The sequence below is a fragment of the Mesocricetus auratus genome, unplaced genomic scaffold, assembly GCF_017639785.1.
Source record: "Mesocricetus auratus isolate SY011 unplaced genomic scaffold, BCM_Maur_2.0 Super-Scaffold_100001, whole genome shotgun sequence".
Classification (NCBI taxonomy): domain Eukaryota; kingdom Metazoa; phylum Chordata; class Mammalia; order Rodentia; family Cricetidae; genus Mesocricetus; species Mesocricetus auratus.
In genome coordinates, this window is record NW_024429187.1 from 15,282,083 (window position 1) to 15,297,929 (window position 15,847).

A 15,847-nucleotide genomic window follows, 5' to 3' on the forward strand; every position below is an offset into this window, starting at 1 on the left:
GGTGGCACCTCCTGGCCGGCTGTGGTGGTTTCCCTGGTTCTCAGGTGTCTTCACACAACACCTCTAGTCCTCTACTTATGTGAACAGAGTTGTTAGCTGCCATGTCTCCACTTTGGGTGTTTGCTTTCGATCAGTGATTTTGGTTACTGAGGAAGCCCGGCCCAGCACCTGAGCAAGCCCTCAGTGGCCAGCCTCACGGAGGGCTGCACTCGGCTGTGGACAGCAGCTCGGCAGACTTGCTGCTCACCTGCTCCAACCTTGTAAATGTCACTTAGCGGCAGAAGCAAAGTCTTTGGATAGACAGGTATGGTAGACTGCAGCTATAATCCTGGCGTGTGCAAAGCCAAGGCCAGCATGGGCTACAGGAGATCCTGTCTCGAGGGGGGAGGGGACGATAGAAAACAGCAACAACAACTCTTTGGACATTGATTGGGCTCTCTGTGCAGCTGTCACACAGTGACATTAGGAGAGAGAGCACAAATTCTAATTGTTCTTAATAGTAAAACTCAGAGTCAGATGTCGGAGCTGAAGATCAGAGAAGCAAAGCAGCCACCACTAGGGAGTTCTCACCCCTACCAACGCTCAGACCAAAGGGACGGTCCTGTCCTCAGACTGCATCCCTCTCTGCAAATCCTCAGACTGACTGGCTTGAGCTGCTGCCTCCTCTCCAACCAGCCATATCACTTCCTGTCTCCACCTCCTTAGTGCTGGGATTAAAGGTATATGATTCCAAGTGCTGGGATCACCTTTGTGTGAGCTCTGTTTCTCTTCTAGAGTGATTCAATCTCATGTAGCCCAGGGTGGCCTTGAACTCACAGAGATCCATCTGCCTCTGTCTCCCAAGTGCTGGGATTAAAGGTGTGGCCACCACTGCCTGGCCTCTATGGCTAACTAGTGTGGCTGGCTTAGAACTCTGATCTTCAGACAAATATCAGACAAGCTTTATTTGTTAGATCATAAACAGTATCACCCCAGGAGAGAGGTGTGGCCTGACTGCAAATAGGGACCCTTTGAGCCTCAGCACAGAGCTTCCTGGACTCAGCCCTTCCTCTTCCGGACTGTGTTAACCTGTGTCCTTAACCCGAAGGATAACTGGCTGAGCGCCGAGTTCTAAAGTTCCCAGCCTAGGGGTGGTTTTGTAAACACCAAAACCTGCGTTTGGGTCAGAAGTGAGGACAGCCTTGGAGGCACTCGTCTTAACTGTTTGACCAGGTCAGTTTGACCTGAGGGTTCAGGCTCGTCACTGTGGATGTCAGGGCTGTATTTTTAGCCCACGTGTTTGCCCCTTGCCTGTCTGGTCTTCATCGCCTCTCAAGCCATCTGAAGGAGAGTTGGGTGTATTTGTTTCCTTACAAAGGTAAATACAGTCATTTCTGTGAGATTCTTCAAGCAGTGCCATGTAGGAAACCCCAGGAGGAACATCTCTCTGTACCTCTCCTGTATTGGAAAATCCCTAAGCAATTCATGTGAAGCAAAAGTAAATTTGGAACTGGGCATGCTCACACATGTCTTAGTCTCAGCACTTGGTAGATTGGCCAAGGTCATACTCTGTCATATCAAGACTCTCAAAACATCAAGAATGGGGGCAGGGCAGAGGTGGTACACGCCTTTAATGCCAGCACGAAGGAGGATCTCTGAGTTCGAGGCCAGCCTCGCCTACAGAGCGAGTTCCAGGACAGCCAGGGCTACACAGAGAAACCCTGTCTCAATACAATACAATAAAAGACTTTTCAAATAATCTTGTAGAGTTTCTTGAGTTACTTCTTTAAATACAATTTTTGGGGATAAGAATCCCAGCTACCTCATGCGTGGTTGAATAAAGATTATGATAATTTAACTCTGACTGTTCTTACTGTTAGTATTCAGGCATCTGTACTGGCCTGCCCTTTGGGTCCTGACAGGATTCGTCCTCGGCTGCACACGCACTGCATTCCCTTTTAAAAGGTGGGCCTTACCCATCTCCCGTCTCTTTCTCTCTCTTGCCCCCCCCCCTCTCTCTCTTCTGCCACTCTTGCCCCCATGGACCTGTCTTTGCTCCCCCCATACCCCTCTCTGCCCCTTCTCTGTCCTCTCCCAATAAACCTCCTATGCCCGGTGAGTTGTTTTTTTTTTTTTATTTGTGAATGTGTGTGTGAATGTGCATACATGTGTACATGTAAATTATATGTGAGTGTACACATATGTACACATGTTTAGGGGAGCTTGATAGTGGCTGGGTGGCAGTCAGACAACAGCTTTTTAGGAGGTGGGTCTTCTACCATGGGTCTCAGGTTGGGAGTTGGTGATCAGGCAGACACTTTGACCCGCTGTGCCATCTCTCAGTCCCACATACATACATACGTACATACATACGTACATATGTGCATACGTACGTACGTACATTGCTACTTTCCACCCAGTGTCCAACACTGGGGAAAGAGAAACATCTTTTAAGCCACTGAACTGTTTAACATCTGAAGTAACTGTTCTTTTTTTTTTTTAAGATTTATTTATTTATTTGACATATTCTGCCTGCAGGCCCAAATAGGGCACCAGGTCTCATTATAGATGATTATGAGCCACCATGTGGTTGCTGGGAATTGAACTCGGGACCTTTGGAAAAGCAGTCAGTGTTCTTAACCTCTGAGCCATCTCCCCAGCCCCGTAACTGTTCTTTTAGTCACAGGGTTTCTCTGTAGCTTTGGAGCCTGTCCTGGAACTCGCTTGGTAGACCAGACTTGGGGTCTCGAACTCACAGAGATCCACCTGCCTCTGCCTCCCAAGTGCTGGGATTAAAGGCGTGCGCCACCACCGCCCGGCCTTTTTCTCTCATTTTTTAAGTTTCATTTTTAATCATGGTGGATATTCTGCATTTATTATTATTGTGTGTGTGTGCACGCGCGCACATACATGCATGCACATGTGCCACGGTACTCTTGTGTGGAGTTTGTTCTCCTTCTGCCCTGTGGTCCCAGGGACCGGAGCATTAATCAGTTGGCCCTGGGAAGCAGGAAGTACTTGTTTACAGCTAAGTCCATGCATGAGTTCTTTTTCCCAAACCTGGAACCAACCAGTTATAGCATCATGTTACAGCCACTGAGCACTAGCTTTGGAGTCAGACAACCTGTGTGCTCTCTTTTCTCTCGCCCCCTTTCCCCTTCCCCTCCCCCATCCCATTTTTAAAAGACAGGGTCTCACATAGGCCAGGCTGGCCTTAAACTCACTCCTGATCCTGCCTCCATCTTCAGAGGGCTGGGATCACATCCCTCTCCTCCCCTCCCTCCCTTCGCCTCCCCGCTCTCTCAGTACAGGAAATGGAAATCACCGTTTGCTAGGACTCGGTTTTCTGAGATAACTTTATTTTGTTTTGTTTTTAGTGAAAACGCTTTTTTCTTGCAGAAAGCTGATGACACGCCCACAGCCTGTAACCTGGCTCCGGCAGGCCTTTAGGAACTCCCTTTCGGAGAGTTACCCTGACCCCGCTGTCCCAGGCCATACCAGCCCTGCTGCTCTCGGCAGTATCTGGATGCCCTGGTGATGACCACACAGCAGCAGAGGCAGACGATGGCAGCACCCAGGGTCACAGAAGCCAGCCAGGCCCCCGCAGTCACCCGAACTCCATCCTGAGGTGCGTCATTCTCAGACGTGTGATTGCCGCCGTGGGACCCCTTGGTTTTGTTCAGTAGTGGTTTGCTAATGTTGAGTCGGGACTGGCTGGGCACCCGAGAAACTTCTGTGTCTGTGGGTCCAAAGAAAGGAGAAATAGTCGTGTTATCTGGACCACGGGTGAAGTCTGTGCGTGGTGACACCGTGTTGACTGTGGCAGCCGTGGGCACATTCACAGAAATAAATCTCATCTCCAGATCCGTGTTTGACTGCATGGAATTACTGATACCAGCGTTTGCACCCGGATCCGTGTTTGACTGCATGGAATTACTGATACCAGCGTTTGCACCCGGATCCGAGGTTGGCTCCCCGGGGTGACTGATACCCAGGTTTGCACCCAGATCTTGATGTATGGTTGACACAGCAGCCTCTGGGGACGGCAGCGTGTGCTCTATCATGTCTGTGTGTAACCCTCCGTCGCCTAGGTTCAGAGCTTTCAGAATCCGGAATCTGTCCCACCATTCAGATGAGGAGCGGGTGTTTAGGTATGCGGGGGATAAATGCTCGAAAACCAGCAAATCTGGGTCTATGCCTGAAAGATAAATGAGATCGTCTCATTTTCAAAAAAAAGGAAAATTTTTATTTATTTGAAAATTTCACAGATGTGTATACAGTGTATTAGGTGTGGTTTCGGTGAGACAACCTTAGGCACAGCCTGGAAGCTGGGAGGCTTTACCTTACTGGGCCCCTGAGCTGAGCCAAATTCCAGTTCCAGCCCCACAGACTCCTGAGGTTCAGAGCAGGCCAAGTTTACCCACCGTCCTGGGACACTCTCTGCTATGGACAAATATGGCTGTACCGAGGAGAAGGCTTTGCGTACTGAGAAGGCTTGGTGCCAGGGTTCTCGCTCTGCCAGCAGCCGTGGGGAATACCATACGCCACTTTAAAATAAGCTGGCAAAACAGCCAGGGAAGGGGGCCCTTTGAAATCGGGAACAAAGCCAGCAGCCACACCTTCCCTGTTTGGGTCTTGTCTCTTCTCGCTCCTTCTCTGTTAGGAATGCCCCAACACTTGTCTTCAGGGGGAAGGAAAAGCAGTCTGTATAGCTTTCCATTTCCTCTGCCAGGGAGCCCTATCTATCTGAGCCTCCTCCCCGCCAACTTTGGCCTCTGTGATGTTTCATCCCTCATCGTTCTGTAAAAGTGAGCTTCGGCGATAGTGACTACTTCTGACTTCCTGGCCATTTGTGTCCTGTCAGTTGCCCTTAGCCCTGTGGGCCCCTCCCTCGTCTTGAGACTTCCTGCCAGTCTACCCAGACTGCCTGCCTCCCTGTAGACTTTGATTTGTGTCTCCATCTTCTTGGCTAGTTGCTGCTGTCCACTAGAGCCTCCTGGGAAGAGGGAACTTCTCGGGGTGGCTAATTCCTCAGTGGAATTAGCCTCCATCCAGTTGGCGCGTGGGCATATCTGTGGGTGCTGTTTGATTGGCGGTTGATGTAGGAGGGCTCAGCCACTGCTGGCCCAGGCTGTATAAAACACTAGCTGAGCTCCAGCCTGCGGGACAAGCAGAAGAGTCTGGTGCGTGTTCCTGTCTCAGGTTCTGCCCTGACCTCCCCTGGCGGTGGTGGGTTGTGAGCTGGGAGTCATAAAATTGTAAGATGGTGGTGGTGGCTCCCACCTTTAATCCCAGCACTCAGGAGGCCACGCCAGCCATGACGCACTCTTTACTTCTGGAAACACAAGCTAAAATAGACTCTTTCCGGAAGTCGCTTTTGGCCATGTCCCTCTGCCACTCAGGAGGCAGAGGCAGGGGGACCTCTGTGAGTTCGAGGACAGCCTGGTCTACAAAGTGAGTGCCAGGACAGCCAGGGCTACACAGAGAAACCCTGTATTGAAAATACAAAACAAACAAACAAACAAAACCCCAAATAACCAAAAAAAGAAAGAAAAAGAAGAAAGAAAGACGACCCCACACACACACACCCATTACACCCATTAGTTGCTTTCCTGGTGCTGTATGAAAACGCCACGGCCAGAAGCGACTTCCAGGAGTTTATTTTGACCATGCCCAGCATGCATGGCGACCAGAGCAGGAAATCTAGAGCTCACATCTTTCAAATGCAAGCATGAAGCAGAGAGAGCAAACTGGAGGCAAGGCATGGCTGTCTGATCTCTGCACCCGGTAATATGCTTCCTCTGGCAAGGCTGTCTGTGTTGGGAGTGTGTGTGGTGCTGGGCACGGGACCCGGGGTCCCCGCTTAGCCACAGGGCAAGTGGTGGGGGTGGGGGAAGGCTAGGAGCAGAGGTCAGCCAGGGTTTGTCCGATGGAACACTAGAGAAGCAAGCTGAGTGAGTGGAAAAGGCGTGGAAACACGGATTCGGTGCCATCAGCACGGTGGGGACTCCTGCGCGCGTGCGCAGGAGGGGCGGTGAAGGGCAGGCGTGACCCCAGACTAAGGACGGTGTAGTGTATGAATGATAAGTGTCCTGCAGAGGTGTGGGTGTCTGAGTCCCCAGTGGGTGGTGCTCCTGGGAATCTCCGTGGCCAGGTCAGGTTTCCCACTGCCCTGTTGACGGCTCGGAGCTCCTTGCCTGCCTCTGCCTGGTCTCTCACTCGCTGCAGCCTCCCCTTACGGGCTTTGTGCTGGAGTAGTACCGTGTGCGTGTGGGCATGCGTGCGCGTGTGTCTCTGTGTGGGTGCGTGCGAGCACGCTGACGTGGGGAGGAGCACACGTGGAGACGAGAGGGCGGCCTCACGCGTTGTTCCGCAGAGCCGTCTACCTCTTGTATGAAACAGGGTCTCTCTCAAGTCGGTGACCACCTAGGGTAGGGACCTTGACTTCCTCACTGCAGGGCCCTATTTCAGTGTCCACAGCCTCGGGCAGCCTGTGAGCTCCTTCTTAGCGTCTGAGCAGCACTCCCGGCCATTTGAGCAGAGGTGCCCGCCTTAGCTCTTGCTGAGTTCCCAGTTCACCTGTAGAACTTGTGCATGGTCTGCCATCTGGGAGGGACTCTGCCAGATGTACCAAACAAGGAAGGAAGTCTCTCACTCTGTTCTGGATGGTCAAAGCATCTCCAGACAGGGAGCACCAAAGCCTGGTGTTGCAAAGCACTTTCTGCAAAGGCTCTCGAGGCGGCTTCCTTACCTGCTGTTATGTTGTACAGAATGGCGCTGGTCCCCGGCTCCAGGATGCAGCTCTCCAGGGTTGGGCAGTGGACATGGAGGCAGTTGACATTGTCATGGATGGGATCATGGAAGAAGACAGCCACGTTACAGGACACTGAAAAGGCCAAGGGCATCTGCATAGGACCCTGGCTCCGTCGGTCGTGTGTATGGGAGAGAGCCAGTCTTGCTGTATAGTCCAGGGGGCCTCCAACCTGTCATCCGCCTGCCTTAGCCTTCCCGTGCTGGGATCCCAGGGCCATGCCTGGCTTTGCTGCCAGTCAGATGGGCTCTGAGTAACTTCTGTTTCTTTCAGGAACCCAATCTTGTGCCGTGCTCAAAAACTATTGGAAATGGGACAGGTGGTGGTGGTGCACACCTTTAATCCCAGCGCTCGGGAGGCAGAGGCAGAGGCAGGTGGATCTCTGTGAGTTTGAGGCCAGTCTGGTCTACAAAGAGAGTCCCAGGACTGTCAGGGCTGTTATACAGAGAAACCCTATCTTGAAAAACAGACAAAATTGGAACTATTTGAAAGAAACTACTACTTTAAAGCACTCTCTGATACACTCCTTTCCACAGAGGATACCTGGAGTTTTCCTTATTTGTTTGTTTGGTTTTCCCAGACAGGGTTTCTCTGTGTAGCTCTGACTGTCCTGGAACTCACTCTGTAGACCAGGCTGGCCTCAAACTCAGAGATCCACCTGCCTCTGCCTCCTGAGTGCTGGGATTAAAGGCGTGCGCCGCCACCACCACCCAGCTTTGTTTTTGTTTTTGTTTTGTTTTTGAGACAGGATCTCAATTGGTAGCTCCAGCTGGCTTGGAACTTGTTATGTTGACCAGTCTGAAGAGTGCTGAGACTGTAAATGGGAGCCAGCATAACCAGCCTTAGATTGACTGACTGATTCTTTATGTATTTATAGACCTGGACTCACTGTGTAGACCAGGCTGACCTGGAACTCAGAGATCTGCCTGCCTCTACCTTTCAGGATTAAAGACGCACTCCACACACCCCACAGAATCGTCATATTTTAGTCTCAGTATTTTTTGCACATGTAAAACATCCGTTGTCTACACAAAGCTTTGGAAAGTACCTGTCTGGATTCCAGGGACAATGTGCTCTCTGAATGCTAAGGTTCTGGGGTCCTGAGAAGGAGGAAGAACATAAAAGGAGAGAAGTCACCAGTGACAATGGTGGAGAAGCTGGCTCATTAGAGAGACAGACAATCACGTGACACAGAGGGTGTGGGTGGACATGGATATTGACCTTGCCCCAGGAGCCTAATGGGTCTTAAAGAGAAGGATGCTGGTGTCTGGGACTATTGGCAGGACATGTCTGCATATCACATGTTCATGTTGACCTCCCTTTTCTAAATCTGCTCCTTAAAACATGCTGTGTTGCTTCTGGAAACCTAGAGTCAGTTACTCCTCCCTGACATGTGACATGTGGTTAATGCATCCTCTCTGACATGTGACATGGGGTGAGTGCACCCTCCTGACATGTGACATGGGGTGAGTGCATCCTCCTGACATGTGACATGCGGTGAGTGCATCCTCCTGACATATGGGGAGCTGCTTCTCAGGACAGTTGGCCACGGGGACCCACAGCTCTGCTCTTACTTCTGGGACATCCTTGGGTCTCTGCATTCCTTATCTTTTCCAGAGGAGAAATAACAGGACAAAATTAATTACCAATGCTTTGCTAATGTATCAGTTTGCAAAAACAGTCCCCCAGGATGGTTCTGGGAAGTTACAAGAGAAAGGAACTTAAAAAGTTCTTATGTAATATTCAGATTGTGATGAAGTCATTGATGTGGTAGAGAACAATATTGTTTTGTTTGAGGTAAGATCTCACTGTATAGCCTAAGCTGGTCTTGAACTCAGACTTACTGTGTATCCCAATGAGACCACAATTTCAGGCAGCCTCTCTGCCTCAACCTCCCAAGTGCTGGGATTACAGGCATTGGCCACCACATCTGGCTTTATGGAGAGTGATTTTTATTAGAGATATTTATTTTCATGAAAGATTAGTTTTGACTGTTTTTAATTACAGGTATTTGTGTGTCTGTTGAGAGGGGTGGTAAGTGACATCGTGTAAGTACCGTGGAGAACAGAGACATCGGATCCCTGGAGACAGAGTTACAGATGGTCTTGAGCCACCTAGTGTGAGTGCTGGGAACTGAGCTCACGTCCTCGACAAGAGTAATAGATGCTCTTACGATGGGGGAAGTCCTTCTGTGTATATGTTGTCTTATTGGTTGATAAATAAAGCACTGTTGACCAATAGGGAAACAAGATAGGTGGGACTAGGAGTTGAGGAGGATTCTGGGAAACATAGTCAAGAGCAGAGAGTCACCATGTGATCCCGGGAAGAGAGGACACATGAGACTGTCCTCCGTAAGATAAGACCTTATAAAAATATATATTAGTAATTATGGGTTAATAATTAATTCAGAGCAGCCATTAAGAAACCATAGCAAATGGCCAACAGCTTCATAATTATTATAGATAACATCCTGCGTGTTCATTTGGGACTGTCATGGCTCAGGGACCAGGCTGGTGGGGAGCATGTATGTTACACTCCTAACCACCGAGACCTCTCTCCAGCCATTCACAATGATTTCTATGGGCCCAGGAATGTGGTGCCCACCTACAATCTCAGCTTTCCAGAGGCTGAGGTGGAAGGATCAGGACTCTGGCATGGGCTACTTCAGGAAAGGGAGAGGAAGGGAGGGAGAGAGGGAGAACAGGAAGAAGACATTGACTAGGGATAGGAAGGCGGCAAGCCTGGGCCCCGCCTTCCTGCCCTGACTCACAGTCTGCTGAGGTATGTCTTCATGACAGCCCTGGACTGGTTTTCTCTCTGTAATCTTGTGTGTGTGATGTGTGTGTGAGTGTGATGTATGTGTGTGTGTGTGAGTATGCATGTGTGAGTGTGCACACATGAGTGTGCGTGGGGTGTGCATGTGTATGAGTGTGTGTGAGTGTGACATGTGTGTGAGTGTGCATGTGTGTGAGGACAACCTTGGGCATCAGGCTAGCTGTTCTGTGCGCTATCAAAGACCCTCAGCCTCTGCCTCCCAGCTCCCTTTGGGATCACTGAGGATTATAGATGCCACGCCCCTGTGCCCTTCTCTAAGTGGGTTCTGGGGATTCAAACTTGTGACCTCACACTTGTCTGGCAAGCACATTAACCATGAGGCCAACTCCCCAACCCCTGTTTTGTTTTTATTTCAGCCAGATCTCAAGCATCCCAGGCTGGGGTTTATGCGCCAGAGAGGGAACCCAAGGCCTCCAGCATGCTAGGCAGGTACCCTGCAAACTGAGTCTCCACCCCAGCCTGATGGGGATGTCTTCTGTATGCGTGTTTCTCTTATTGGTTGATGACTAAAACACCGATGGGCCAGTAGCCAGGCGGGGCTACCAGACTAGAAGAATGGGGGGTGTGGAGAGAGGGCAGGGAAGAGACACCATGCTGCCGAAGGGTGACACGCCATATTATAGGTAAGCCACAGCCTCGTGACAGTACATAGATTAATAGAAGTGGGTTAATAACGGAGACAGAGCCAGCCAGTAAGAAGCCTAAACCATCGGCGGCCAAACACTCTAAATATTAATATAGCATCCATATGTTTATTTGGAGCTAAACGGCTTCGGGACCAGGTGGGACAGAAACCTCCGTCTTCACCAGCCTTGACCCTGCTTTGGAAAGTTTCCTCTTTATAAGATTGGCCGTTCTTCATACCTCATTAGCGTTGAAGGCCGTGGCCTGTAACAGGTCTCTCAAATTGATCACTGAAAACCTGGCTGCTGTCTCCGGAACACTCTACGGCGGAGTCACCATAGGGATTGCTCCAACAATACACTATTTCACTCTCACTTCTTTCCAGATAGCTTTAAAATTAGGGAAAACTGGGGTCTGGAGAGGTGGCTCAGAGGTTAAGAGCACTGACTGCTCTTCCAGAGGTCCTGAGTTCAATTCCCAGCAACCACATGGTGGCTCACAACCATCTACAAGTCATCTGGTGCCCTCTTCTGACAGAACAGTGTATATGTAATAAATAAATAAATCTTTAAAAAAAATTAGGGAAAACTCCGGGTGGGGGTGGGGTGGGGAGAAAGAAAGTGTCTTTAGGTGATTGTGGCCTTGAAGGTTGTGATGTGGGTGTATGGGTGATAGTTACATCTGAATCCCATTTATTATGAAGAGAAGAAATCTATTGGGGAAATTAAAGATAGCATGATCCACACTCTAGCTTCCTGTCCATCTCTCCGTGTTTCGTATGGATCCAAGAGACACATGTTATAAAGAACCTCCAGTTATCATAAGAAATTATTAAAGTAGGTGCGGTGGTGTGCGCCTGTAGTTCCGGCACTTGGTTTTCGGAGATGGAGGGGGCCGTGAATTCACTGCTACACAAGACCTATACAAGATCAAACCAGTCAGCATTCCAGCCTGGGGCTGGAACCCATGAGCCCTCACCCCTAACTGAGGCGCTGTTGGCAGCTGATGGCCTCGTGGGAGGGAGGGTCTGTCATGCATAAACTGAACTCAGTGGATTATTTTTTTAAAAGAGAATTTGAAGTTGAGTCCTGTGGGAATCTGGGAAAGTTAGAGAGAGGTGTGGGATAGGATCAAAACAACAAAAGTAAATTGTTGCAGCCGGGCAGTGGTGCACGCCTTTAATCCCAGCACACAGGAGGCAGAGGCAGGCGGATTTCTGTGAGTTCGAGGCCAGGCTGGACCGACAGCATCCAAAACAATACAGAGAAACCCTGTCTCGTAAAACCAAAAAAAAAAAAAGAAAAAAAGTAAATTGTTGTAAATCTTTTTTGTTTGTTTTGTTTTGTTTTTGAGACACAGTCTGAGACTGCCCAGGCTGGGCTCAGCTCACAATGTAGCTGAGGCTAGCCTTGGTCTCCCTTCCAGCTGCTGCTTCCCTTCAGGATTACGGATTTGGGCAACAACGCCCAGCTTATTGGAAACACTGGGCTATGATTAAAATCAAGTTCGTTACCCCGTAAGAAATCTATACCCATTTAGCACTTTGTCAACTACAACAGGATGCCCTGGATTCTCCAGAGTCAGGAAGACCTGGTTCAAAACCACCTGCTCTGATGCTTCCCCCTTCCTGGGGTCCTTCTGGCCCTCCCGGTCCCTCGCTGGTCCTCCTGCTCTGCCTGAGCCTTGTGCTCTGACCCCGGGGCCCTCGCTGGTCCTTTCTCTTCCTGCCCCGCTGCTCTGACACCACCCAGCCCTGTCTGTGCTCGCCACTCACCGTCCTTCCTGAGGCAGCAGCTCCGGCTGCACTTCTGGCCAGTGTTCTCCGAGTAGTACTTGAGGAACTGGGCCCCCAGCTTCTGAGACTCCTCTAGGTTCAGGGACAGCCCTGGGAAGCGGCGGACCCAGCAGTCTCTGTAGAACACGGAGGGCGAGCAGAGCCCGTGCACGGTGCAAGCCAGCCCCAGCAACAGCAGCCCCGCCGCCTGCATCTCTGGGTCCTGAAGGGAGGCAGCAGCTGGAGCTGACCATGGGTTGCGTCCGGGGGGCGTCCTACAGAGGCGGCTGGGCACCTTCTTTGTCTCCGCAGCTGGGCCCCTAGAGAGCACTGGCCCCGGGAGAGCACTGGCCCTGTCTCTGAACCCTCTCCAGCAGGTTTCAGTGTTCTGACCCTTTCCACCCTTCCTCTCCTGAAGATGGGATGCTCCCCTTGGCTTTTCTTCTTTCTCTGGGAGTGAAGAGTCACCAACACCTTTTTCTACGCAGATATGAAGGCCAGGAGAAACCCTAGCCCAGAGTCCTGCTGAGGAAAACAATTGCCTAGTCTCTTGACATCAGATTAAGGGATGCTCTGTTTCCAGAAACAACACCTTGTTTTGTGAGGTGGTCCGTATAGGGTGAAGAGCTGGTGACTTCATTTTTTTAAAGTTCCGTTGTTCGGGCTCCGGAGAAAACCAGTGCATGTACTTATTTGACGTTTAAAGGCTTAAAAGAAAGAAAGAAAGAAAAAACCGGAAAATTCTATTTGAAATGTTTAATTTTTCGATAGCTGCACACCGATTGTATACTTACTCTGGTTACTTCTTAGGGCTGGTAGTTTTCATGTAAGCCAGTCATGAGCTTTCTTCCTAAGGATTCGACCCCCCCTCCAAGTGCTCATGATGTAGGTGAAATACAACAGCCATTAAAGGGCTTATGTGGCGACCCGAGCTCTGTCTCCCAGTGAAAGCAGACTAGAGTAGACTCCACCGAGTCGATCTCTAACGTGATCACACATGAACCCGCCTCCCCACTGCACATCACACAAGTGCATTCATGCTCACATATACACCCCACCCCCACACGTGCACACACAGGCATGCACATACAGGCACATTCGCACACACCATGGTGCCCGCCCATGTCAGAGACAACTTTCCAGAGCTCTCCTGGTGAGCAAACTCAGGCCATCAGGCTTCCTCAGCAAGCGCTTTGACCCGTGGAACCACCTCACCAGCCAGACCTTATAGTTGTTTGTTATAGGATGCTCTCCTTTATCCTTGCTGGTGTGCAGCCCAGGGCCTTGTGTGTGTGCTGGGTAATAGTCAATCCCTGAGCTGTTTGTCGGCCCCAGGATGTTCTTGAGAGAGCTCAGAAGTAAGGTGTGGATCTAAGACAAAAGCCTTACACCCTTTCCCTGCCCCCAACAGCCTAACCCAGTAGATCTGCTGTGGGGATAAGAATTCTTAGTTTTACAAATGTCCCAGGTGGCATCCTAAGACTTTTGGGGACACTGGTCTTGAGGGGGCTTCTTGAACTTTTCCACTTCCAACTCCGAAGCTTTTGAGACAGGATCCCATTGTGCAAACCTGGCTAACCTGGAACTTGCTCTGTAGACCAGGCAGGCCTCGAACTCACAGGGATCCACCTGTCTCTGCCTCCGGAGCGCTGGGACCAAAGGTGCCTGGCAGAAATGTTTTTCTTAGCTCCAGGTATATAGTGTATAAAATAGACACACAAACCAAACCTTACTGAGAGTAGATCATAAAGAATTTTATCTTAATTCTTTGATATGCATATAGTTTTTACCATTTATCAAAAGTAAAATTGTATGCTAATGATATGGATTTGGCACAAAATATTTTTAGAATTTATTTACTCTTTGACCATTTCAGACATGTATGTAATGTATCTTCAGCATACTCTCCCCCCAATTAATTCCTCCCCCAAATACCTCCTAATATGCTTCCCCCTCCCACCTTCAGGTCCCCGTACCCCCACCACCACCACCTTTTTTTTGGTAGCCCACTAAGTGCTGCCTGCTGGAATGCCGACTGCTCTTGTAGGCTTGGTTTTGTGCAGGTGAGCATAGCTTCTGTGAGCTCCTGAGGGCAGGAGCCACGCCCCACTCAGAAGCCAGCGTTCCATATGCCCCTCCCCACCCTCCCGTTCTTACATTCTTTCAGCCGGGTTCCATGTTGTTCCCCGAGCATTGGGGGTTGGTATAGATGTCCAGTTTAAGAAGGCTGAACCTTCCAGGCACTTCTCCTAAGCACTTTGACTGTCAGTCTCCGCCCTGCTGCCCTCTGCTGAAAGAGACTTGTTTGGCCAATGCCAAGCAGGAGCAGCACTGATCTGTGGACACCACCACAGTATGTAGAAGGTAATTGGACAACATACTCATTTAGCAGAGCAGCGGTAGTGGGCTCCCCTGTGACCTGGCGAGCTGTAGGTCTTTGAGCAGAAGCTGTCACTGTCACCTACTGATCAATGGCAGCTCCTTCTGGTTACTATGATAACACTAAGCCATACATTCACGAAGCCTTGAAATATAGTGTAGCGACTTTGTAACAAGGAATTACACTAAGCTATACATTCAGGAAGCCTTGAAATCTAGTGTAGCGACTTTGTAACAAAGGAATGATAATACTAAGCGATACATTCAAGTGAAATCGTAGTGTAGCTACTTTGTAACGAAGGAGCTTGTATGTGTTTTGTCTTTATGCCTAGCTTTCTAGAACACTCACTGTGTGGTTTACTAAAATTACTGGATTAAAAAAAAAAGACACCCCCAGTTTCTAACAATGTCATTGTGTTGTCCAGGGTCAAAAACCTTGTGGGATGGGTGCCCGGTGTTGTCAGGGAACACTCCGAATTCCAGTCCCAGCTGACCTTGCCGTGGTAAAGTGACCGTGGTTAAATTGCCTTTCTAATGAGAATCAGCCTCTAAGGTTGGCTTTTTGGTTTGTCTCTAAAAGGCAAGAGAATACCAGGTGAAGGCGTATCTGTGATCTGGAAACAAAAGCTCCCATTGGTAAAGGATCTAAAGAGCCAGAGACTAAGAACCTGTCCTTCTGGTGACCCGCTGATTCCTGCCTAGTTACTAAAGGAGGCACAGACAGATCAGGTCCAGCCTCTTTGAAGTCATGCCTCCCAGCAGCCCCCAGCCTAACCTCTAATGGTAGATGTGGCACTCTGCCTTGCCATAGAGACGGCTAAATCCTTGGCCCTCATCTGCACCCTCCTCACACACGCACCCCCCAGACACTGGAGAGCGACAGATACGTTGTGGAAGCCATCCAGGAGTGATTCAAGGCCTGTCCGTCACATAAGGCAGTGTCCCAAGTTTCTCAGAGAATCCAAGAAAGTAACAAAGTGCATGTAGCAAGTCCCAGGTTCGTGTGTGTGTGTGTGTGTGTGTGTGTGTGTGTGTGTGTGTGTGTGTGTATGTGTGTGTGTGTGTCCCCTTTGCCCTAGCAAGGCTGGACTTGGCCAGAATGTTTTCTGGACTTTCTAGCTCCTTATCCTTGCTTGTTTTCTGCAGAATACAATGGCTGAATACCCCCTCCCCCCTGCAGAGCGGCCAGCTGACACAGTTATGCAGGGGAATGGAAAGCAGGGCACCTTGCCTGGGAGCACTACCACAGCCAGCCCTTAGCAGCCGGCCTTCTAACCGAGTGTGCCTCCAGGGAAGGTGGGAAAGCTCTGGACAGGGTCATGGGGGGGTGGTGTAAGAGCGAACAAAGGCTGCCTGCCTCAGACTTCTACCTAAGGCGACAGGCCTAAGGCACCTCAGTGTCCTCTCCCTCCACCCGCCCCTGCCCCTTTCGGGTGCTAACTCGG

At 50.1% G+C, this 15,847-nt stretch overlaps 1 protein-coding gene across 1 annotated transcript; it reads right to left on the minus strand.

The window, feature by feature from the left end:
- Positions 1-3,356: 3,356 nt before the first annotated feature.
- On the minus strand, positions 3,357-12,723 carry Mansc4 (MANSC domain containing 4). The gene is made up of 3 exons (XM_040743651.1): positions 12,024-12,723; positions 6,731-6,865; positions 3,357-4,177 (listed from the first exon to the last, which is right to left on the minus strand). The coding sequence occupies exons 1-3, from the start codon at positions 12,235-12,237 to the stop codon at positions 3,426-3,428; spliced, it is 1,101 nt and encodes a 366-aa protein (XP_040599585.1). The 5' UTR covers positions 12,238-12,723; the 3' UTR covers positions 3,357-3,425.
- Positions 12,724-15,847: the final 3,124 nt, after the last annotated feature.

Bases quoted from the DNA above. Each gene is read 5' to 3' on its own strand.
- Mansc4 (XM_040743651.1), bottom strand. From the start codon at position 12,237: ATGCAGGCGGCGGGGCTGCTGTTGCTGGGGCTGGCTTGCACCGTGCAC. The intron at 6,866-12,023 runs GTGAGTGGCGAG...TGGCCTTTTCAG, and splicing joins CTGCTGCCTCAGGAAGGACG to TGTCCTGTAACGTGGCTGTC. The intron at 4,178-6,730 runs GTAAGGAAGCCG...TTTATCTTTCAG, and splicing joins TCTGTACAACATAACAGCAG to GCATAGACCCAGATTTGCTG.